General features: G+C 33.8%; 3 protein-coding genes and 2 long non-coding RNA genes across 6 annotated transcripts in view; all 5 read left to right on the forward strand.

The window, feature by feature from the left end:
• The first annotated feature begins 5,672 nt into the window (after positions 1 to 5,672).
• On the forward strand, positions 5,673 to 8,676 carry LOC116174244 (zinc finger protein 425-like). 2 transcript variants are annotated; one of them, XR_004146066.1, is made up of 3 exons: positions 5,673 to 5,834; positions 5,915 to 7,951; positions 8,003 to 8,675. XR_004146066.1 is itself a non-coding variant. In XM_031492135.1 (2 exons), exon 2 carries the CDS (start codon positions 5,917 to 5,919, stop codon positions 7,627 to 7,629), a length of 1,713 nt encoding a protein of 570 aa, XP_031347995.1. In that variant the 5' UTR covers positions 5,673 to 5,834; positions 5,915 to 5,916; the 3' UTR covers positions 7,630 to 8,676. The 2 variants fall into 2 exon arrangements, 1 of the variants encoding a protein (XP_031347995.1); XM_031492135.1 differs by having other exon boundaries at positions 5,915 to 8,676.
• Positions 8,677 to 13,001: 4,325 nt separating this feature from the next.
• On the forward strand, positions 13,002 to 14,616 carry LOC116174623 (zinc finger X-chromosomal protein-like). The gene is made up of 3 exons (XM_031492563.1): positions 13,002 to 13,176; positions 13,441 to 14,427; positions 14,534 to 14,616. The coding sequence occupies exons 2-3, from the start codon at positions 13,443 to 13,445 to the stop codon at positions 14,614 to 14,616; spliced, it is 1,068 nt and encodes a 355-aa protein (XP_031348423.1). The 5' UTR covers positions 13,002 to 13,176; positions 13,441 to 13,442.
• Positions 14,617 to 14,809: 193 nt separating this feature from the next.
• LOC116175016 (zinc finger Y-chromosomal protein-like) lies at positions 14,810 to 16,312 on the forward strand. Its single transcript, XM_031493060.1, has 2 exons — positions 14,810 to 15,157; positions 15,253 to 16,312. Exon 2 carries the CDS (start codon positions 15,255 to 15,257, stop codon positions 16,209 to 16,211), a length of 957 nt encoding a protein of 318 aa, XP_031348920.1. The 5' UTR covers positions 14,810 to 15,157; positions 15,253 to 15,254; the 3' UTR covers positions 16,212 to 16,312.
• A 1,478-nt stretch (positions 16,313 to 17,790) lies between these two features.
• On the forward strand, positions 17,791 to 20,469 carry LOC116175017. The gene is made up of 4 exons (XR_004146220.1): positions 17,791 to 19,451; positions 19,510 to 19,751; positions 19,806 to 19,919; positions 20,094 to 20,469. It is a non-coding gene; the product is annotated as an uncharacterized LOC116175017 (long non-coding RNA).
• Positions 20,470 to 21,488: 1,019 nt separating this feature from the next.
• LOC116174002 overlaps positions 21,489 to 23,962 on the forward strand; it is a 77,181-nt gene continuing 74,707 nt past the window's right edge. Inside the window, exon 1 of the long non-coding RNA XR_004146007.1 lies at positions 21,489 to 21,765. This is a non-coding gene — a long non-coding RNA (uncharacterized LOC116174002). The remainder of the gene's footprint in view (positions 21,766 to 23,962) is intronic.

Below are 23,962 nucleotides of genomic sequence, written 5' to 3' on the forward strand. Positions count from 1 at the left end.
TAATTAATTTATTAAAAATTTCCATAAACAATGGGCTTCGAGATGATTTATCTAAAAACAAGTTCCAGTTCTATCGAATTTTCGCCGGTTTTAACCGGTCTCAAAATTTTCCACTGCACATTCGTCTAGTGATTCGATAAATAATTGTTCGATTATGTTTTTGGCGAGTAGGTATACCTAATTTGTACGAAAAACAATCAAAATTGATTTTTATCTTTATTATCTACCATTGCTAATAAGATATTAACTGTTAGTGTCATTTATGAAAAATCGTGCACTATCTCAAATTTCGAAAATGTTCGTCATCGTTCTAGTGCGAAATTTCGTTGAACGGTTATTGTTTACTGTGTTGTTTTGCCTATGACCTGTTTTTCTCAGAAAAGCAACTACGATTAATGACAAGAAGCAAACCGCTAATTGGCAATCGAGTTTGGTTTCAGTAGTGGCATTCCGTTTATTACCTACGGAATAGAATTAATTGAATGAATTAATTTGGTTACGTTGCCATTCTAGCACAGATTACCGTAAACTGGGGATAAGGGGCCTATATGGTGTAGTTGTCTGATGGATGTCCAACTGCCCAAGGTTATGGCAAAATCTTAAAATGTAACCTACAATTACTTGTATCTTGTTCAAAGACGAAACCGAGGTTTGGAACCGGAACCGAAAAGAAACGGAACAGGAACCGGAACCGATTGCATTAAAAAGCCCCTCACTGGGAACCGCAATCTTGATTTAGGAAGTTATGATAACCGGAACCGATACCGGTACCGTTAATATTAGGGCCAAAGAACCGGTATTTTTCGGTTCTCTCTTGTAGGTAGAGTAGCTACGTTGCGCTTTGTGAGAGGGAAATGCGTTTTATTTGCTCTTAAAATTTGCTTCTGTGTTTTCTTAGTTATTCATTTTGCTTATATACAGAGGGTTCAGCGAGGAAGGGACAGCGCTATATCTCGGGAACGAATATAAAGTTTGAAATGTAAGCTAGGGCCATATAACTCGTTTACATGAACGAGTCAGGTTGAGAGCACATATACGTAAAGTTATCACAAATTATTGTACTTACTAAATTCCAAAAATCGAATAAAAAGTAGCGTACCTACCTATTCCATTTAATTTTTTTTAATTAAAAGAATTAAGTTAGGTAGCCCCACCTGGCGGTGACGCATTTCATTAAAACACTTTTTATCACAAAATATATGGCCCTAGAGTCAGCAATTCAATGAATCAGCATATCAGATTTTCTGGAAAACGTCATATTCGCTTTCATCTCCTACCGCCGGTGACTGCTCCTTTATTAACCTGATGATCCTCCCTACTGAATCACGTTCAGATTTGTAGAATTTGTAAAAAATTTCAAAAGCCAAAAATCCAAATTCTCTCTTTTATTCAGAGCTGTCCACTAATTTCTTACAACTTAAGCTTAATACCAAACAAATATAAAATATGCCTATAACACCGAAAACGAATCAAAAACAGTAAGAGTGTTGAGAAGAGTATGAAGAAAGCAATAATTGAAACTATACTGCTGAAGAAAAGGAGAGTAAAAAAGACAGACAGTTGACAGAGGCGAAACGAACTAAAAATAAGTTTCAATTAACAAAACAAAAAATATGTATGCAAAATAATAATGTACTTTAATGTTCTGTATTATTTATTTTCTGTAATTAATAATTTATATTTGTGAATAATAATTTTATTTATTTATGTTGGAACCTTAAAACCCGAAAAAAAAACTGGAACCGGAACCAAAAATTAAGAAGCCACAGAACCGGAACCGGAAACGAAACCCTTAAAAAATAATTCTATCTAAATAGTGCGGAACCGGAACCTATATTTCATATGGGTTTCTACCCCTGGTTAAAAGATACTTGATACATATGCCTGGCGTAGCCGCCGCTCCCAGAATTTAGTCAACTGTCGTGGCTCGTGGGGATGTATCCCTGGTAGTACAGGTGTTATCCAACCCGAAAGGGTACGGCCTCAGCTTCGCCACTGGAATATCTACATTATATTTCCCCAATATCTCAGCTCCCACATCTTCAGTCTCCCGGTGATCATCTTTCCTTCTAGTAATTCCCTTATCTGCTTTCTTGTGAGTGTTATTTTTTATTATTTGACATTTTCAATGAACTATACCTACATACGAAATTAAATCACTCACTAGTAAGCGGGTATACCTACTTTGTGATCTGAAGAACCAATCTTCAAATGAGTAGATACATAAAAGTGATTTTAAAAAACTGTTCGACAATTTTGTTCCTTAACTCATCAAGTATGAGCCCAACAAATTTCGTAGAGTTCTCTCCATTTTCGTTGCCCGGCCCAGAATTGCAGTGAAATTTTTTTCGAATTTTCAAAAACTAATTTCAGATTCGTGATTTTCATGTTCAAAAACCCCCAGATACAAAATTTTGTCGAATTTTTTTCGGACTCCAATTTAGGGGGTAGGAAGGAGAAATGCAAATTTCACCACTTTCTTGGTAGTGGCTCCCACACGAAACACCTTGGACCCTCGGTTTATTTGGAAAAAAATGCTTGCTTTGATCCAGGGACCCGGACCGGACCGAAAAAGAACCGAAAACCGAACCGAAACCGTTATTCCTTCAGAAATGGAAACGTATTGAGAACCGGAACCCATAGTACTTTTTTCGGTTTTTTACGGTTCTTAACAGGTTATTGGAAGTTGAAGGACGCGCCGGCAACCACGTGATAAAATATTACTCTATGATTGCCATCGGTCGATTAAACATTTTTAATAAGGTGTCGAAATTGAAGGCATTACAGGTGGCGGTGGCGCTAATGTAGCCACTACTTAAAAAAATAAAAAAGGAGAGGCGAGGTTTTAGAAAATAGTTATTTGTTTCATTAGTACAAAAAATGTCAGTTTTCGGGACGAGGAAGATAGTTGCTGGACGACGCGTTAGCGGAGTCCAGCAACCTTCCGAGTCCCGAAAACGCATTTTTTGTACGAATAAAACATAAAATTTTTTCTCCAACCTCCTTTACTTCAAATTATATTCGAATTTAGATTCAGTCACAGTTTCACTACTATAGTACCTATAAGAACTTTTGCTTTCTTGTCCTCACGTGTCATGCCACTCTAGTTTTTAGGTCAACTTATAACCTATTCGTTCTTACTTCTTATTTCTCACCTCTCGCGACTTTGTGGGCGAGCAAATCTTGAGGTAGCATGTTCTGCCGCTTCTATAATCTCTGGCGGAGTGCAATCCATGTCGCTGTCAGTTTCAGTCATTTTATTGTATAAACAATTAATATTGTTATATTTTGTATTGAAATAAAAAACTTACCATACAGTTTTTTAATTAAAATTAATTGCAATTAACTTTTTCAAATTTTGAATTAAAAATCACAGATATAGTGCAATGGGTCTGAAGTAGATGGCGTTACGCGCGACGACGGGTTGTATACGTATTAAAATTACGTTCACGGAATATGTAAATTACGTTACACATGGTTTAAATAAAAATAGCGAGCGTAAATCATTTTCAATACATGTACATACGTATAGGTAACATCATTATTTGCATTGAATATGCAAAAATATTTGATTTGTATGTATATAGAAATATCTTACAACCTGCAATGTAAAACGATGTCAATGTGACATATCTCCGTGATTGTAATTTTTTAATTGGCCAACTTTCAAGGTCAATTTCTTTTTGGTACTAGGACAAAAAGTATCCACTTTTTGTACAGTTGCCATGGTGAAAGCGATTAATCCGCAAAACGTCAATTTTAGGTACCGAACACTGTCACAAAATAGCGTCTTATTCAGGTGGTTGGAGAAAAAAATATTTTCTGTTTTTTAGTAATAAATTAAGTGTAAATACATATTTCCCTTTCTCCTTTATTTCCCTTATCGTTATAAATTAGCTACACTCACGATACGTCATGTTTTGGTATTCATGACTTTTTCTTCACACCTATTAATTAACAAATTACGTTGTTATAATGAATTTTTTGAATGCCATACTTTCTGAAAAACTAGAACCGAAAATAACCGTTATGGACCAAAAAAAAATGCACAGAACCGAACCGTTATTTCTTTTTAGAACCGAAACCGGACCGGAACCGTTATAAATATTTTCGCTTAAATATAAACAGAATCGCAACCGATTATTCATTTGGGCCCGGGTCCCTGCTTTGATCCCCTCTGACACTCAATTGTTTTTTACATATTTATATGTAACACACTGTATAACCGAATATATGCTAACAAGTCTCTGATGGATGGAGGGGAACTGTTCACATGTGAGCACCAAGCAGAGACATGGAGAGGGGAGATCGGTGATCGACGAGTGCGCATCCAAGAAAGGGTGCGACCTCATGGGCGCTGCCATTTTTACACCCTTTGTGTCATGTTGTGTTTATAGTGGTGTTATTTTAGCGTGTGTTCGTGTTTAGGAGAGCTTTTTTCGAGGTTTAAGTGTTTATTTTGTAACGTCAACGTCACTGGCATTTTCTTTTGTTCATTTGGATTGAGATATTATTTTCTTCCTACGGAGCTGCTGCCGAATAGAGTGTAGTGTATGAAGATTGCGTTAGATGTCTCTGGGTTGCGTCAGTAAACCTTTATAGTCCTGTTCAAATTTCGCGCTTCAATGGGTGTCAAAATGGCAGCCCCCTTGTTTTGTAACTTCGCGCAGTTTCATGCGTTATCTCCCCTCTCCATGTCTCTGGCACCAAGGGACAGTTTAAGCATTGTATATACAGTGGTTTAAGTAAGTAAGCTGTTTAGACTATGGAAGAGTGAGACGAATAATTAGGATTTAGGAATAGAATTCAAAGAATTGTATACTCTCGCAAAACAATACCTACCTACAAATAATAAACAAAAAGCGCATTTCCACTTGCATTCATTTCAGATTTGTAAGATGTAACCTGTTAAAATCGTAAAAATCCGGCCACAAATATGAAGGATAGCGTTGCATAGGCGCAATCCATTTTTGACGAGCTACTTCAATTTCAGTTTATAAGAGGAATTTCATTTAAATGCTTCCATAAATAAAAAAGGTGGCACTGCGCATGCGCACAACCAAATTTTGAAACTGGCGTTTGACATTTCATTTATTCCAAGTATTCTAAACAAATAATACAAAAGTATAAACGATCTCTAGAATCTTTAATAAACGGCAAAAGTGTAAAATTATGGAACATGTAAAAACGGTTTTTGGTTTTTTACAACTTTTTTAGTAATAAACGCAGAAAAAATTCCTTCCTTGGTGCAAGCCTCGACACCATAATGAACCAAATAGCGAAAAAAGTAGAAAAATAGGTCCTAAGATAAAGAACTAGTAGCGTCTCAACGAACGAACGGACGGTCGGACGGACGGACGAAGTGGCCACAATAGCCCATTTTTTTTAATTTTTGTGGAAATGTGCTAAAAAGAACACCGACACATACAGCAGAAAAACCTTTTATTCGCGATTGTGTTAATTTTTCCCTTAGACTATGACTTTAAATCATTATTATCACTCACTCCTCGCTCTTCCCTTTCCCATACAGATTTTTTTATTCATTAAATAAACAAAGGATACATTACAGCTGATTACATTCAATGTAGCTTATTATGTTAATCAAAGACATAAGAGATAAATTTGAATATGAATACCCAACGTAAACGTACGCCAAGCATTCTACACAAATTATAGACCCATGGCGCACTCTAGTGCTTCTATCAAAAAACACCGTTGTTACCTAAACGTTGATGCGCTGCCAATAGAAGGATTTTAGCATTGTTTATATAAACAAACAAAAGTATTTTAATCAATCGTGTAACTCTTATTCAACAAATTCTGTTACTCAGAAAGTAAGTAATGTCTGCTTGTCCTGGGATCTTACTCTGTATTGTTTAATACCAAAATAGATAAGTATCAGTATTGTTGTTAGGTATGGATGGAGATAATGACACACCACTCATTAAAATCGAACCAAAACAAGAAGAAGAAATCCACTCCTTTCTTCAGGAACATATTTCAGTAAGCAATGAAGTTTTGGTGACAATAAAGGACGAAGTTACTGCTAGTTCATCTTGTTCTAAATCCGAGTCTAAATCTCTTTATAATGAACTACAGCAACACCCTGACTTTCAACGTCACCTTTTAAGTAAGTGTAAAAAAGAGTCTAAAAATTTTAAATGTGCTGATTGTGATTATGAGACAAATTATAAAGGCAACTTCAAAAGACATCTTTTAAAACATAAAGTTTCAAAGGATTTTAAATGTGCTACTTGTGATTATGGAACAAATCATAAACACCACTTCAAACGACATCTTTTGCAACACGAAGTTTCAATGCATTTTAAATGTGCTGATTGTGGTTATGAGACACACAACAAATATAACCTTAATCAACACCTGTTAACACATAAAGTTGCTAAGGAATTGAAATGTGGTAATTGTGATTATGAAACAAATGTTAAACTAAACTTCAAACGACATCTTTTAAAACATAAAGTTGGTAAAGATTTTAAATGTGTTGATTGTGATTATGCGACAAATGTTAAACACTTCTTAAAACGACATGTTTTAAAACATAAACTTTCAAAAGATTTTAAATGTGCTAATTGTGATTATGAGACAAATAATAAACAACTCTTCAAACAACACATTTTAAAACATAAAGTTTCTAACGATTTTAAATGTGCTAATTGTGATTATGAGACCAACAATAAATATAACTTTAACCACCACCTTTTAAAACATAGGGTTTCTAAGGACTTTAAATGTGATGCTTGTGATTATGGGTCAAATAGTAAACACTACTTCAAGCAACATCTCTTAAAACATCAAGTTTCTAAGGATTTGAAATGTAGTAATTGTGAATATAAAACAAATGTTAAACTCAACTTCAAACGACATCTTTTAAAACATAAGGTTTCTAAGGATTTTAAGTGCGCTAATTGTAATTATGAGACACACAATAAATATAACCTTAACCAACATCTTTTAACACATAAAGTTTTTAAGGATTTTAAATGTGCTGATTGTGATTATGGAACAAATGACAAACGCTACTTCAAGCAACATCTTTTAAAACATAAAATGTCTAAGGATTTTAAATGTGTTGATTGTGATTATGAAACAAATGATAACCGCTACTTCAAACAACATCTTTTAAAACATAAAGTTTCTAAGGATTTTAAATGTGCTATTTGTGGTTATGGGACAAACATTAAGTATAACTTTAACCAACACGTCTTAACACACAAAGTTTCTAAGTATTTTAAATGTGCTGATTGTGATTATGGGACAAATTTTAAATCCGCCCTTAAAATACACCTTTTAAAACATAAGGTTTCTAAAGATTTTAAATGTACTAATTGTGATTATGAGACAAATTATAAATCCGATCTTAAACGACACCTTTTAAAACATAAAGTTTCTAAGGATTTAAAATGTGGTAATTGTGGTTATGAAACAAACGTTAAACTCGACTTCAAACGACATCTTTTAAAACATGGAGCTTCTAAGGTTTTTAAATGTGCTACTTGTGATTATGGGACAAATCATAAACGCTACTTCAAACAACATATTTTAAAACATACAGATTCTAAGGATTTTAAATTAGAATTTGGGACAAATAGTACGCTGAAAGGGTCCTGACTCACAATTTGAATATTTACCATTTTACCCCATAGATTAATTCAAAATTGTCCCCTTATAAGGTATTTCACAAAATGCATTAAAATATATCAATATTATATATAATAAAATTGATGCATAGCCGACCAGTACCGTTGGCATATATAGAGACACCGTATCAACGCGTGCGCTGTGCGCCAATGTCGCGCTCTAGTGCTTATATCAAAAAACACATGTTATTTGGCTACCTTGATGCAGTGTCTGTGAGAGGGAGCATTGTTTTGTTTATATGAATAGACAGTGTTAGAATCTTAGATTAGAATATTCTATTATTACTCAGAAAGTAAGTGCATTGTTTAATACCAAAATAGATTCTTAACACATTTATTTATAGGTAACATTATTGTTGTTAGGTATGGATGGAGATAATAACACTCCACCCATTAAAATCGAACCAAAACAAGAAGAAGAAATTCATTCTCTTCTTCAAGAACACATTTCAGTTAGCAACGATGTTTTGGTAACAATAAAGGGCGAAATTACCAGTGCACCATGTTGTAAATCACTTTATAATGAAGTACCGCAACACTGTGACTTTAAACATCACCTTTTAACTCCATGTAAAAAAGTGTCTAAAGATTTTAAATGTGATGATTGTGATTATGTCACAAATGACAGAAGCAACTTGAAACGACATCTTTTAACACATACAGTTATGAAGGATTTTAAGTGTGCTAATTGTGATTATGCGACAAATCTCAAACTCTATTTCAAACGACATATTTTAAAACATAAAGTTTCTAAGGATTTTAAATGTGCTTATTGTGATTACGGAACAAATACTAAATACGTCCTAAAACAACATCTTTTAACGCATAAAGTTTCAAAGGATTTTAAATGTGCTGAATGTGATTATGCGACAAATGTTAAACTCAATTTTAAACGACATATGTTAAAACATAAAGTTTCTAAGGATTTGAAATGTGCTACTTGTGATTATGGGACATATAATAAATACCACTTCAAACGACATCTTTTGACACATAATATTTCGAAGGATTTTAAATGTGCTGATTGTGATTATGAAACAAACGTTAAACTTAACTTGAAACTACATCTTTTAAAACATAAAGTTTCTAAGGATTTTAAATGTGCTACTTGTGATTATAAGACAAACAATAAAAATAACTTTAATCAACACTTGTTGACACATAAAGTTTCCCAAGATTTTAAATGCACTACTTGCGATTATGGGACAAATGCTAAACATAACCTCAAAAAACATCTTTTGAACCATAAAGTTTCGAAAGATTTTAAATGTGTTGTTTGTAATTATGAAACAAATAATAAACAACTCTACAAACGACATCTTTTGCACCATACAGTTTCGAAGGATTTTAAATGTTCTGATTGTGATTATGAGACAAATAATAAACAACTCTTCAAACGACATCTTTTAAAACATAAAGATTTTAAGGAGTTTAAATGTGCTAATTGTGATTATGAAACAAACCTTAAAATAAACTTCAAACAACATGTTTTAAAACACAACGTTTCTAAGGATTTTAAATGTGCTGATTGTAATTATGAAACAAACGTTAAAATCAACTTGAAAAATCATCTTTTAAAACATAAACTTTCTAACGATTTTAAATGCGCCTATTGTGATTACGGGACAAACAATAAATGCGTCTTCAAAGGACATCTTTTAACACATAAAGTTTCTAAGGATTTTAAATGTGTTGATTGTGATTATAGGACGAATGGTAAACTCAATTTCAAACGTCATATTTTAAAACATAAATTTTCTAAGGATTTTAAATGTGCTACTTGTTATTATGGGACAAATAATAAACACCTCTTCAAACTACATCTTTTGAAACATAACGTTTCTAAGGAGTTTAAATGTGGTGATTGTGATTATGAAACAAATCTAAATATCAACTTCAAACAACATCTCTTAAAACATAAAGTTTCTAAGGATCTTAAATGTGCCGATTGTGATTATGAGACAAATTATAAAAGCAACTTCAACCGACATCTTTTAAAACATAAAGTTTCTAAAGATTTTAAATGTTTTGAATGTGATTATGGGACAAATATTAAACCCGCCTTCAAACGACATCTTTTTACACATACAGTTTCTAAGGATTTTAAATGTGCTGATGGTGATTATCGAACGAATCATAAAGATAAACATAACCTCAAAAAACATCTTTTGAAACATAGAGTTTCTAAGAATTAGAATGTTCTGAATGTGATTATCAGGCAAATTATAAACGCTACTTCAAACAACATCTTGTAAAATAAAGTTTGTAAGTATTTGAAAGTATGATTTTGCGGCAAAGCGGCGAAAGAGTCCTGACTCAGCAGAATGTTAATTAACATCATTTTACGAGATATTTTAATACTGTCTATTTCAAATATATTTGACAAAATGCATGATAAGTACGTGTACCGATGTACCTACCTATTTATATTACAATAAAAGTCATGCATAGCAGTCATCAGGTGGCAGATACCGTAACTGGAATAACTTGTGTCATTGTTTGGATTTGGTTGAACTGTAAAGGCGTATTTCTTTTAATTAAATTGCAAATATTTGTTTATTTTTACATCTCGGTCGAAGAGCTGACAGACAGCGACGGATTGACCTGGAAGAGCAGGTGGCGATTTCCGCCTGGTCAGTCGACTATTAATGGTTCCATTTGTGAAAAACTGTGTTTGATGGCAGCATTTAAGTTTCTTGCATTATTTGCATTTCGATATCACTTTTATTGATTTTAAGGTATAATTCAGGTAACGTATCGGTTTTGATCTTAGTGGGATATTTAAAATTAACGCTTTATTTGAGCACCACGTTCTCAAATTGTCTTGTCGTAAGTTTACCCAAATTAAGTTTTGGGCCAACATATTATTTATTTACCACATAATACGTACAGATATTTACATAGGCAGTTCTCTAATTCGCCGTTTTATAGTTTTACTAAGATCTGTTGTATAATTTTTTTATGTTTATGGTTCCTAAAGAAACAGTATACAACTATTAGACATACCCTGATTAACGAGCTACGCTAAATAAAATGTTGATATTGTGCTTTATGAAATATATTCTACGATATGATTCCTTTTTCTTCGAGAGTTATACTTAAATATAGTATAAGGATGGAATCGACTAGTATGCGAAAAATCGGCCAAATTGCGAGGAGAACGACAGTAAATTGAAGTATTTCCTATGTCGTGTCTTTAATTACCAAGTTAAACTGCAGCATAGTAACAGTTACGTTGTCATCAATAAAACGCGCTGTAATAAATAATGGCCCATATAATGCACCAAATATCATTTGACAAGACGTAAAATTGTAACAGCACCACATGCGCTAGCAACTTGAACTGAATTTTAAGTAGGGAACGTGCTATCGATAATTAAATTTTAACTGTAATAGCAGTCATACATTTCTAATACTCTCGTTAGACGTGCTGATATAACTTTTGCAGACATTCGTATTCATAATTGAGGTTTACGATGTTAATTTGAACTACAAATTTTCCGGCGATATATATATATAATTGTAATAGACATAATTAAAGAGAGGTTTACACAGCTGTTTAGGTATATTATTGGAGACTATTTGCAGAATATCGGCTGTTTGTTCAATAGTAGTTTTGCACTTATATCTATGCAAATTGAACGTTCGATAACTTTTTTACTTGACCCCGTATAGTTATTCTGAAAACGGTAAATTTTGCAACAATTATTACAAAAAAAAACTTTAGTAATAAACATATTTCCGATAACTTAAATTGAAAATACAACTTTTGCCCATATCCCAAAAACACTTATGCTCGTTTGCACCGACAAATTTAAGCGGAGCTTAGCTTATGCGTCCCTTAAAATCCATGGCAACCATTGTCTCAATAATCGTTGCCATGGAGGGACGCTTAAGCTAAGCTCCGCTTAAATTTGTGGGTGCAAACGGGCATTATACTTATAGTTTAAGAGTTACCCCATACCAACGACATAATTTGACCGCTTTGCACCTCCACGAACGTTTTTAAAATCTGATACGCTCCAGTAGATTAGTTCTAACATCCTCCTTTACGTTAAACAAATCACGCTAGTTTAAATAATCTACACAGTTTACGTTTTTAGTATAACGTTTGCTTAATTTATGTTTATGTTTTGATTACATGGTCTTGACCGGAAGTAATATTCATACTAATTTTGATCATTATGTTAATATGCGGAAATTTCCGAGTTGTTTGTGTGTGTGTACTGACTTGATGTTAGTAACTAACATGTTCTCAGTGAATGAAGCAGTCACGGAGGCAGCGAAAACTGTAATCAAATGAGTTACCTAATTCCGTGATTGTGTTTGACATTGAACTGTAGGCTCGAAACCCCGAACGAGGGGCGAGTTACATATCTCAGGGGTGAGATTATGCTAATCAAAACTCTTCGGTTTAGAATCTGTGCGATAAATTAGTTAATAATTTGCCTACAATGCCATGTAATTTTCCATCTTGTTCTTAACAAAAAAGTCTTAACTACTTTATTAACTTTTGGGCTATGTTTCAACTCTTATTATCCTTGGCAGTTGCTTTTGATGTTTGATCACGTGTGATTTTTTGATTTTTTTTAAACGTTGCCGGGTTGACTTTATTTCCATGTTCTTGTAGTGTGAAATAGGGGTAGAACCTGAGAGTTAAGTCTTAATTCTCATATGTCTATGGGTTAATTAGGTTTACTACAACCTTTTGTTGTAAGATTTAAATCAGAATCGTCAACTTTGATTTAATTCTATTAATTAATGACTTAAATGGTTTGGCAACGCTGCATTTGAGATTTTGATTTGAGAGTAGCTATTTTCACGTGCCTATAATAGCGTTTTCGATTGGCAAAACTCGTACCTACTGCACGAGTGTTGCACGAGAAACTGAAGAAATCCATATGAAAATTGCTCTCAATGGAACATAAATATTCGTAAAGATTTGTTGTCATTTGTCCATAACCTCATTTTAGATTTAGGTAATCGACAAATCTCTATTCAAAAAAATGACAAACGATTTCAGTATTATTTATGATAAACGATGAGGAATATAAATTTGAAATTCCTGTAAAGAACCAATTTTTGGCGTTCAGTTTAATGTGTAAGTGCAACTTTTTGTAAAATAGAAGTTATGGCTAGTTCATCATCTTCGCTATCGCTAGATGACGACAAAAAACTCTCCCAACGCAAGAAACAAATTCAAATTGTCGCACGTTTGTTTTGAAAATTTGTTAACTAGCAGCTCCTACGAGCCCTCGGACCTCGTGCGTCGAAATTTGCACTGAGTGCGTAATTGTTGCATCACATTTGCCAATGGAACACAGAAAATTGCCCTAAAATTACCAATAGAACGTAAAAATTGCACTCGTGCAGCACGAGTTTTGCCAATCGAAAACGCCTTGAGAAAAACGCTATTAAATAACCTCTTTTTTGCTTTTGCAATTAGCAAAGCTCAAAATAAACGTATATTTCACTGAAGTTAACACAGGTATAGACCAAGATCCAAGCAGTACCAGAGGTTACTTCTTTTTAATTAAATATTTTAATACCTTTAGCTCGACCTATAGTATCTGGTACCTGTAAATTGACTATCGCTCTAGCTAGCAAGTATGAATAGGTTCCCTGTGCATTAACACTACTCTTTAATAACAATTTTTGGTTACTCAGAATGTAGGTAAGTAATGTCTGGTTCCTCGGGGTTAGGGATCTCCATATATATGGGGATCTCGCCCCCCAAAATAGTTTTTTTAACACATTTATATTTATAACACTAATTGTTTAGGTATGGATGGAAATAATGACATACCACCCATTAAAATCGAACCAAAACAAGAAGTAGAAATCGATTCCTTTCTTCAGGAGCAAATTTCAGTCAGTAACGAAGTTTTGGTGACAATAAAGCATGAAGTTACCATTGGTACAGCACAGCCCAAATCGCTTTATAATGAAAAAGTTCAGCAACCCTCTGAATTTCAATTTCAGTTTAAATGTGGTGATTGTAATTATGGGACAAATTTTAAGTGCAACTTCAGACGACATCTTTTGATACATAAAGTTTCTAAGGAATTTAAATGTGCTACTTGTAATTATGAAACAAATGATAAAGATTACTTCAAACGCCACCTTCTAAAACATAGAGTTTCTAAGGATTTTAAATGTGCTAATTGCCATTATGAGACAAATGATAAACAATATTTCAAACGCCACATTTTAAAACATAGAGTTTCTAAGGATTTTAAGTGTGCCGATTGTGATCATGAGACACATGATAAACGCAACTTCAAAGAACATCTTTTATTACATAAAGTGTCTAAGGATTTTCAATGTGCCAATTGTGATTACGGGACAAATAGTAAACAAGTCTTCAAACGACATCTTTTAACACATAATGTTTCAAACGAGGTTTCTAAGAATTTTAACTGTACCAATTGTGAGTACGGGTCAAATAATAAATACATCTTCAAACGACATCTTTTAAAACATAAAGTTTCTAAGGATTTTAAATGCGCTGATTGTGATTATGGGACAAATGTTAAATGCAACATCAAACAACATGTTTTAACCCATAAAGTTGCTAAGGATTTTAAATGTGTTAATTGTGATTATGAAACAAACAAGAAATATTGCTTTAACCAACACCTGTTAACACATAAAGTTTCTAAGGATTTTAAATGTGCTAATTGTGATTATGGGACAAATCGTCAAAGCAACTTGAAACGACATCTTTTAAAACATACAGTTTCTAATGAGGCTTCTAAGGATTTTAAATGTGCTGATTGTGATTATGGAACAAACAAGAAATATTTGTTTAATCAACACCTCCTTTTAAAACATAAAGGGTCTAAGCATTTTAAATGTGCTGATTGTGATTACAGCACAAATATTAAACATGTCTTCAGTCAACATGTTTCAACACATAAAAGAGTCTGAAATTGTAAAATATGCTAATTGTGATTAATAGATGTACGTTAAGGTAAAACGCCTAAACCTCCTTACAATGCGCATGCGAAAGAAATGTCAAAGTTGCAATTGTTATTAATTAAAATGTAGGTTAGGTTATTGTAAAAAATGCAATAAATTGTTTTCATCACAGGCTATTGTAATGAATAAATATATTTGTAAATTGTTTAAATTTTAAACTCGTAGATTTTTGAGGCCATGTTTCGCTGGAGCAGTATAAAATCCGAAAAGGGTTGATTTGTTAAATCAATTGTATATGATTTGGCAACTCTGCATTTGACATTTTGAGTTGAGAGTAGCTAAATTCACACCACACGTGCAAAGAACTCTTCTTTACATATGATTTTAAGCAGTTCAAAATAAACCTATATTTCACTGAACTTAACACAGGTATAGTCCAAGATCCGAGGATTACCAGAGATTACTTACTTAAAAAAAAATAGTTTAATACCTGTAGCATCTGGTACCTACCTGTAAATTGGGCATCGACCATAGCAATTGTACCCTGTGCATTTCAACAAGTTTTGATTACTCAGAAAGTAAGTAATATGTTTGGTTGCTCTGGGATCTAACTGTATTGCTTAACATCAAAATTGATTTTGAACACATTTATTTATAACAATTAATTGTTTAGGTATGGATGGAAATAATGACATACCACCCATTAAAATCGAACCAAAACAAGAAGTAGAAATCGATTCCTTTCTTCAGGAACATATTTCAGTAAGCAACGAAGTTTTGGTGACAATAAAGGACGAGGTTACCATTAGTACACCACCCAAATCTTTTTATAATGTAGTAGTACAGCAACCCTCTGTCTTTCAAAGTCACCTTTTAACTCAATTTGAGTTTAAATGTGTTGATTGTGATTATGAGACAAATGATAAAAACTACTTCAAACGCCACATTTTAAACCATGGGGTTACTAAGGATTTTAAATGTGCTGATTGTGATTATGAGACAAATGATAAAAAATACTTCAAACGCCACATTCTAAAACATAGAGTTACTAAGGATTTTAAATGTGTTGATTGTGATTATGGAACAAATGATAAAGGCAACTTCAAACAACATCTTTTAACCCATAAAGTTTCTAAGGAATTTAAATGTGCTATTTGTAATTATGAAACAAACAAGAAATTTTGCTTTAATCAACACCTTTTAACGCATAAAGTTTCTAAGGATTTTAAGTGTGCGGATTGTGATTACGGGACAAATAGGAAACAAGACCTCAAACAACATATTTTAATACATAAAATTTCGAAGATTTTTAAATGTGCTGATTGTGATTACGGAACAAATAATAAACATGTCTTCAAAAGACATCTTTTAACACACAAAATTTCTAAGGATTTTAAATGCGCCGATTGTGATTATGGGACAAATGTTAAAAGCAACTTCAATCAACATCTTTTAACACATAAAGTTTCTAAGGATTTTAAATGTGTTTATTGTGATTATGAAACAAACAAGAAATACTGCTTAAATCGACACCTTTTAATACATAAGGTTTCTAAGGATTTTAAATGTGCTAATTGTAATTATGAGACAAATCGTAAAAAGCAACTTACAACGACATGTTTTAAAACATAAAGTTTCCAAGGATTTTAAATGCGCTGATTGTGATTATGGGACAAATATTAAAAACAGCTTCAAACAACATCTTTTAACCCATAAAGTTTCGAAGGATTTGAAATGTGCTGATTGTATTTACGAGACAAATGATAAAAAATACTTCAAACGCCACATTTTAAAACATAGAGTTACTAAGGATTTTAAATGCATTGATTGTGATTATGGAACAAATGATAAAAGCAACTTTAAACAACATCTTTTAACCCATACATAAAGTTTCTAAGGAATTTAAATGTGCTGATTGTGATTATGGAACAAACAAGAAATATTTGTTTAATCAACACCTCCTTTTAAAACATAAAGGGTCTAAGCATTTTAAATGTGCTGATTGTGATTACAGCACAAATATTAAACATGTCTTCAGTCAACATGTTTCAACACATAAAAGAGTCTGAAATTGTAAAATATGCTAATTGTGATTAATAGATGTACGTTAAGGTAAAACGCCTAAATCTCCTTACAATGCGCATGCGAAAGAAATGTCAAAATTGCAATTGTTATTAATTAAAATGTAGGTTAGGTTATTGTAAAAAATGCATTAAATTGTTTTCATCACAGGCTATTGTAATGAATAAATATATTTGTAAATTGTAATTTACATTTAAACTCGCAGATTTTTGAGGCCATGTTTCGCTGGAGCAGCATAAAATCCGAAAAGGGTTGATTTGTTAAATCAATTGTATATGATTTGGCAACTCTGCATTTGACATTTTGAGTTGAGAGTAGCTAATTTCACACCACACGTGCAATTTAAAGAACTCTTCTTTACATATGATTTTAAGCAGTTCAAAATAAACCTATATTTCACTGAACTTAACACAGGTATAGTCCAAGATCCGAGGATTACAAGAGATTACTTACTTTAAAAAAAAATAGTTTAATACCTGTAGCATCTGGTACCTACCTGTAAATTGGGCATCGACCATAGCAATTGTACCCTGTGCATTTCAACAAGTTTTGATTACTCAGAAAGTAAGTAATATGTTTGGTTGCTCTGGGATCTAACTGTATTGCTTAACATCAAAATTGATTTTGAACACATTTATTTATAACAATTAATTGTTTAGGTATGGATGGAAATAATGACATACCACCCATTAAAATCGAACCAAAACAAGAAGTAGAAATCGATTCCTTTCTTCAGGAACATATTTCAGTAAGCAACGAAGTTTTGGTGACAATAAAGGACGAGGTTACCATTAGTACACCACACAAATCTTTTTATAATGTAGTAGTACAGCAACCCTCTGTCTTTCAAAGTCACTTTTTAACTCGATTTGAGTTTAAATGTGTTGATTGTGATTATGAGACAAATGATAAAAACTACTTCAAACGCCACATTTTAAAACATAGAGTTACTAAGGATTTTAAATGTGTTGATTGTGATTATGGAACAAATGATAAAGGCAACTTTAAACAACATCTTTTAACCCATAAAGTTTCTAAGGATTTTAAGTGTGCGGATTGTGATTACGGAACAAATAATAAACATGTCTTCAAAAGACATCTTTTAACACACAAAATTTCTAAGGATTTTAAATGCGCCGATTGTGATTATGGGACAAATGTTAAAAACAACTTCAATCGACATCTTTTAACACATAAAGTTTCTAAGGAAATTAAATGTGCTATTTGTGATTATGAAACAAACAAGAAATACTGCTTTAATCGACACCTTTTAATACATAAGGTTTCTAAGGATTTTAAATGTGCTAATTGTAATTATGAGACAAATCGTAAATGGAACTTACAACAACATGTTTTAAAACATAAAGTTTCCAAGGATTTTAAATGCGCTGATTGTGATTATGGGACAAATATTAAAAGCAGCTTCAAACAACATCTTTTAACCCATAAAGTTTCGAAGGATTTGAAATGTGCTATTTGTGGTTATGGGACAAACATTAAGTATAACTTTAACCAACACGTCTTAACACACAAAGTTTCTAAGTATTTTAAATGTGCTGATTGTGATTATGGGACAAATTTTAAATCCGCCCTTAAAATACACCTTTTAAAACATAAGGTTTCTAAAGATTTTAAATGTACTAATTGTGATTATGAGACAAATTATAAATCCGATCTTAAACGACACCTTTTAAAACATAAAGTTTCTAAGGATTTAAAATGTGGTAATTGTGGTTATGAAACAAACGTTAAACTCGACTTCAAACGACATCTTTTAAAACATGGAGCTTCTAAGGTTTTTAAATGTGCTACTTGTGATTATGGGACAAATCATAAACGCTACTTCAAACAACATATTTTAAAACATACAGATTCTAAGGATTTTAAATTAGAATTTGGGACAAATAGTACGCTGAAAGGGTCCTGACTCACTACTACAATTTGAATATTTACCATTTTACCCCATAGATTAATTCAAAATTGTCCCCTTATAAGGTATTTCACAAAATGCATTATAAATATATCAATATTATATATAATAAAATTGATGCATAGCCGACCAGTACCGTTGGCATATATAGAGACACCGTATCAACGCGTGCGCTGTGCGCCAATGTCGCGCTCTAGTGCTTATATCAAAAAACACATGTTATTTGGCTCATACATATATGTATAAAAGACATATATGGGCTCATATATATAAGAGAAATATGGCTACAACCATATATATAAGAGAAGATATATATGGCTACAACACGTTGAGATAAAAGGCCTAAACTCCGTACAATCTGCGCATGCGAAAGAAACGTCAAAGTTGCAATGTTATTAATTAAAATGTAGGTTAGGTTATTGTTTTCATCACAAGCTGGTATCTGTTATAATGAATAAACATATTCGTAAATCGTAATGTACATTTAAACTCATAGACTTTTGTCGTTGTTATACCAAGAGCCATGTTTCGCTGCGGCAGTATAAAATTCGAAAAGGACAGTATAAGCCCCATGTTCACAAATCGTAACCCAAGACATTTCAAATACCTACGAATCGCTAATAAACCGGACGGCTACTACGGTGATAAAACTGGAACGCTCCTACTGGCATAAATATACAAATTTGCTTTCCTACCGCCTCCAATAAGACAGCCCGATTGTAGATGACAACCGACACAAACAGGCCGTCACGTAACTTCATTGTTCGTCCATTACATCAACGGACCCGACACTCACCGCTAGCACGAAGGAATGGGCCATCAAAACCAGGCTGTATAAGACCATGCACCAAGTCGTTGGCGTACGTGAACGTCACACGGTCACGTCCCTGCATTCAATTTAATGTGTGCTACTTTTAGGTTTCAGTTCTTCGTACAAAGATACCTTGCAAGCGGTCCGACAGAGTTTATGTGCGATTGCAAACCCGAACACAACGGCAGTAAGGTCACAAAGTTTCTAACGTGCTCCAAGATTTCAATTTGAAATTGTCTGAACCGGAATAGTCAAGAGAGCCGTGGACGAGAGAAAGATTACCAAACCCGTGGGATATAATCTGACTTGACAGATAATGTGAATCGATCTTAAATTGTGGACCTATTAGGTAAATAGCTGCATAATTTACAATAAAGTTTTATTTGTACTTGTGCTTCCATAGTTTCTGTAAAGAGAAGGCTGAGAATTGGGTCGCTGCAATGAAGTGATAGAAAGCCCTACGTTCAGTCTGTCGAGATGCTTCCCTGTTTCTAACTCAAAGGTTCTTCCAAAGAAGGTGCTTATTACTAATTTCTAAATTGCATGAAAAACCGTTTATTTGATTTTTTAAGAAGAAGTTAATGGGTTTCAAGAACAATAAATTTGATAAATATGTAAACTTTTTATTGCTTACCAATATTTTAAACATTAAATAATAATAAATTACAGAATAATAAAAAGGGCACCTTAGTTATAGTGAATTGGCAATTTCAAATTGAAATCTTGGAGCACATTAGAAACTTTGCGACCTTACTGACGTTGTGTTCGGGTTTGCAATCGCACATAAACTCTGTCGGACCGTTTGCAAGGCATCTTTGTACTAAGAACTGAAACCTACAAGTAGCAAACATTAAATTGAATGCAGGGACGTTCACGTACGCCAACGACTTGGTGCATGGTCTTATACAGCCGGGTTTTGACGGGCCATTCCTTCGTGCTAGCGGTGAGTGTCGGGTCCATTGATGTAATGCACAAACAATAAAGTTAAGTGACGGCCTGTTTGTGTCGGTTGTCATCTACAATCGGGCTGTCTTATTGGAGGCGGTAGGAAAGCAAATTTGTATATTTATGCCAGTAGGAGCGTTCCAGTTTTATCACCGTAGTAGCCGTCCGGTTTATTAGCGATTCGTAGGTATTTGAAATGTCTTGGGTTACGATTTGTGAACATGGGGCTTATACTGTCCTTTTCGGATTTTATACTGCCGCAGCGAAACATGGCTCTTGGTATAACAACGTCAAAAGTCTGTGAGTTTAAATGTACATTACGATTTACGAATATATTTGTTCATTATAACAGCCTGTGATGAAAACAATAACCTAACCTACATTTTAATTAATAACATTGCAACTTTGACGTTTCTTTCGCATGCGCAGATTGTACGGAGTTTAGGCCTTTTATCTCAACGTTGCTACAACTCCGTTAAAATCTACGAGTAAAAATAAGAGGAGAGAATATAACGGTGGTGGGAAATAGCATAACACGCGACGGAAGTCGTCATCGTATTACTTCCTTTGCACTGGTCAGTTATGTCAACTTGACTTATCAATATCATAAAACAGAAGAGACGATGTCAGTTTTGTTTTATTGCACCACTGCCAATAATGACGCGTTTCTCCCCACTCTTATAACTTCCTTTTTGTCCATTTCCGTCTCGACCCCTTTTAATTCAAGGTTCCCACCTTTTATTTTTTCCTCTTTAGGTTAAAATTCTGAATGAACACCTTGCACGCAGGCAACACATCTTACGTCGTATAAATTACTTTTTTGGAAACAGAGCGTTTTAACTGTGTGCTTGTGTAACAATCCTGCTTCAGTGATATCAAAATTTAAGTTACTCAGTTCTTAGTTTCTTCAAATACATTCAGTTTCCCTCACTTTGAATACAACGAAAATTGGAGACTCCTGTTGTAATTAAAATAAATCAATGACTCATCTGGTAGGAATACTTCACGCGATTAGTACTCATAACTTTCAGATGTCGCCACCTATAGCAAATGCGCCTTTTGGATGCCCATAAATACAAAACCTGTTCGCGAGTTTGAATGGAATGGAAGGAAACGCGCCAAAGCTTCAGGAGTCGGAAAACTTCAGCCGCACCGGCTACTGTAACCCGACCCCACATCGGGCGCGTCTTTAACCGTCAAACTCGAGGACGACTAACAATCACGAAAATGACAATTCCGTTCGAAAAAACTCATCCCAATCACAAATCTCATTAAAATATCCATCTCGATCTAAAATTTAGTTCAGTTACAAAATTCTATCATTTTGGAAGTGGTGCGTTTGTTGTATAAATTAGGATTAAGTGGCTTAAATTGGTACGTGTGCGGTGCTCGCCTGTTGGAGTGTTTCCCAAATTAAGGTAAATTGAATTTTTCTAAGTTTACGCCGCGCGAGTAGACCCAAGCGTCCTAGTTTTGGTAACAAATTTGAAATTATCATCATAAGGTGGATCGTATTAATAGAATACCTAGAAGGATAAGAATACTTTACTAGACAAGGCAGTGGTTGTGGTTGTTGTGAGTGCAACAAAAATAACATTCACACTGCATGTGCTCGGCAAAACACAACGACAACTTCGGAAACTTTCTAACTTGATTATTTTTAGTTCCTATTTTGATACCTAAGTATTTATGATCAGGGGAGATAAAAGAGTGCAGAACCTTGACTTATCGTCTTACGTTACCTTCTATTTACGGTAGGTACGTTACCTGCGTATTTTTAAACACGTTTCGCACAAGATTGTGTTCATTTTTATGCAAAAAAAGTGAAGCTTGACGTCATTGATGAAGTAATAGAGAAACAATGTTGCATTCCGCTGGTTTTCATCGAGCGTTGTGCCAATAATTGCAAAGATTGTAATTACGCTCGGAATGTTTTAACAATATATCATTTTATTAACGACGACGTCTTTCATGGCAGGTACCGCACGTACCTACCTACTTCGAGATTTGTGGCGAGCACCTCTTAAATACCAGACATTCTTGTTGTTTTACGAGCACCGGTGTCTGGACGTATTAAAAATCACGTAATATCCAATAAGACATTCCTATAAAAGTAGGCGAGGAAAGAAAATGTCAGTTAGTGGTGGCAACTTTTACGAGGGGGATTTTAGGTATTTGCTTGTATACGAAAAGCAATCGCTAGTTCTTTTTTATATAATGCGAACGCATAAGAGACGAAACACAAGAACTTACCTGCGCAATCAAATTCTCCATAAAAATGAATAAAACTAAAACTGTTTGTTTTAATCCCGGCCCTGAAAACAGATTCGTGCCAGTCGTGTCATAATGGAATGGATTAGACTGTTACTCTACCCGATGGTACATCTTCGGACTACTCCGTGGAAACCACCAAACGATTGAGGCGTAGTTTAGAACTTATTTCGGTTAATTCAAAATTATTTTGTAGAGACAGGAACAGGACCTGGATATTGGGATTATAATGTGTCTAAAACACTATATGTATGCCTAACATACAACTATCAAATATTGACTTAAAATTTCTCATTTCGAGAGACACAAACTTTGATCAACACTTGAAATAAATCTTTTGCACCAATCAAAGAAAATCTGACATGAAAACTCTATCTAGGTAGCACAAAGGATTCGAATAAACACACAATTAATTTGATTGACAAAAATTTATTCTGATACCACTGAAACAAAATGCCGGAAAGAAATAAAGGCTTACAGCTTGTTTTGTCATAATACCCCGCACGCACGCCATCGATAAAAAAATTAAAATTTCGAAGAATTCAAATAACGTGACCGTGAAAGGTTTGCGATATTCGGGCGCCTTTATCAAAGACAAAAAAGCACTCGCTGACAGTGTCAGGAAACTGTACTTTTAATAAATTGAACTCAATAATAATAGGTAAATAAGATGATATACAGTCAGATTGAGTTGGCGCTGCTTTAACTAAAACCCGCCGCACAAACGGCTATCTACCTTAGGATTATTAAAAGCCTGACATCTTCTACAGCGGCCGATTCGTATATAATCTTCCGTACTTGGTTGCAATATCGGATAAAACTTACATGGCAACAGGACAGCAGCATACACAAAAGGCTCCCAACACAAAATAATTGTTTCGATAAAGAAAACACAAATGCAGTCATAATCAACTATGATCTCTGTACGATTCACTATCGAATACGATAATTAACTCGCATAGGTACTTTTTCAGAAGCAGGGCAATGTACATCAACCAGGTCCGTAGCCACGATAAAGTAGCAGATGGGGCTTAAGATAAAAGCATTGATAACGAAGTTTTATACAAAATAACTGTAATTTTCGATTTTTCAGTTATTAAATTTACTGAATACCCTTGTAAGCGGTTTATTTACTTAAAAGAGCCTCGTAACTCTTGAGTAGATGGCTCCATCTATTGTTGGAATTTGAATCGCTGAATTTTATTGTGCAGTGTGTATCGACTTTCACACTCTTTCTGTCGAAAACAGTATCAGGTGACACTCGATTAAACCAGCAGCTGAGGCCTTAGTTGCGAACGCATGGAATTTTAATTGCCATCATCCATATTTTATTAATCTCTAGCA

Source organism: Photinus pyralis, unplaced genomic scaffold (assembly GCF_008802855.1).
Source record: "Photinus pyralis isolate 1611_PpyrPB1 unplaced genomic scaffold, Ppyr1.3 Ppyr1.4_LG6, whole genome shotgun sequence".
NCBI lineage: Eukaryota > Metazoa > Arthropoda > Insecta > Coleoptera > Lampyridae > Photinus > Photinus pyralis.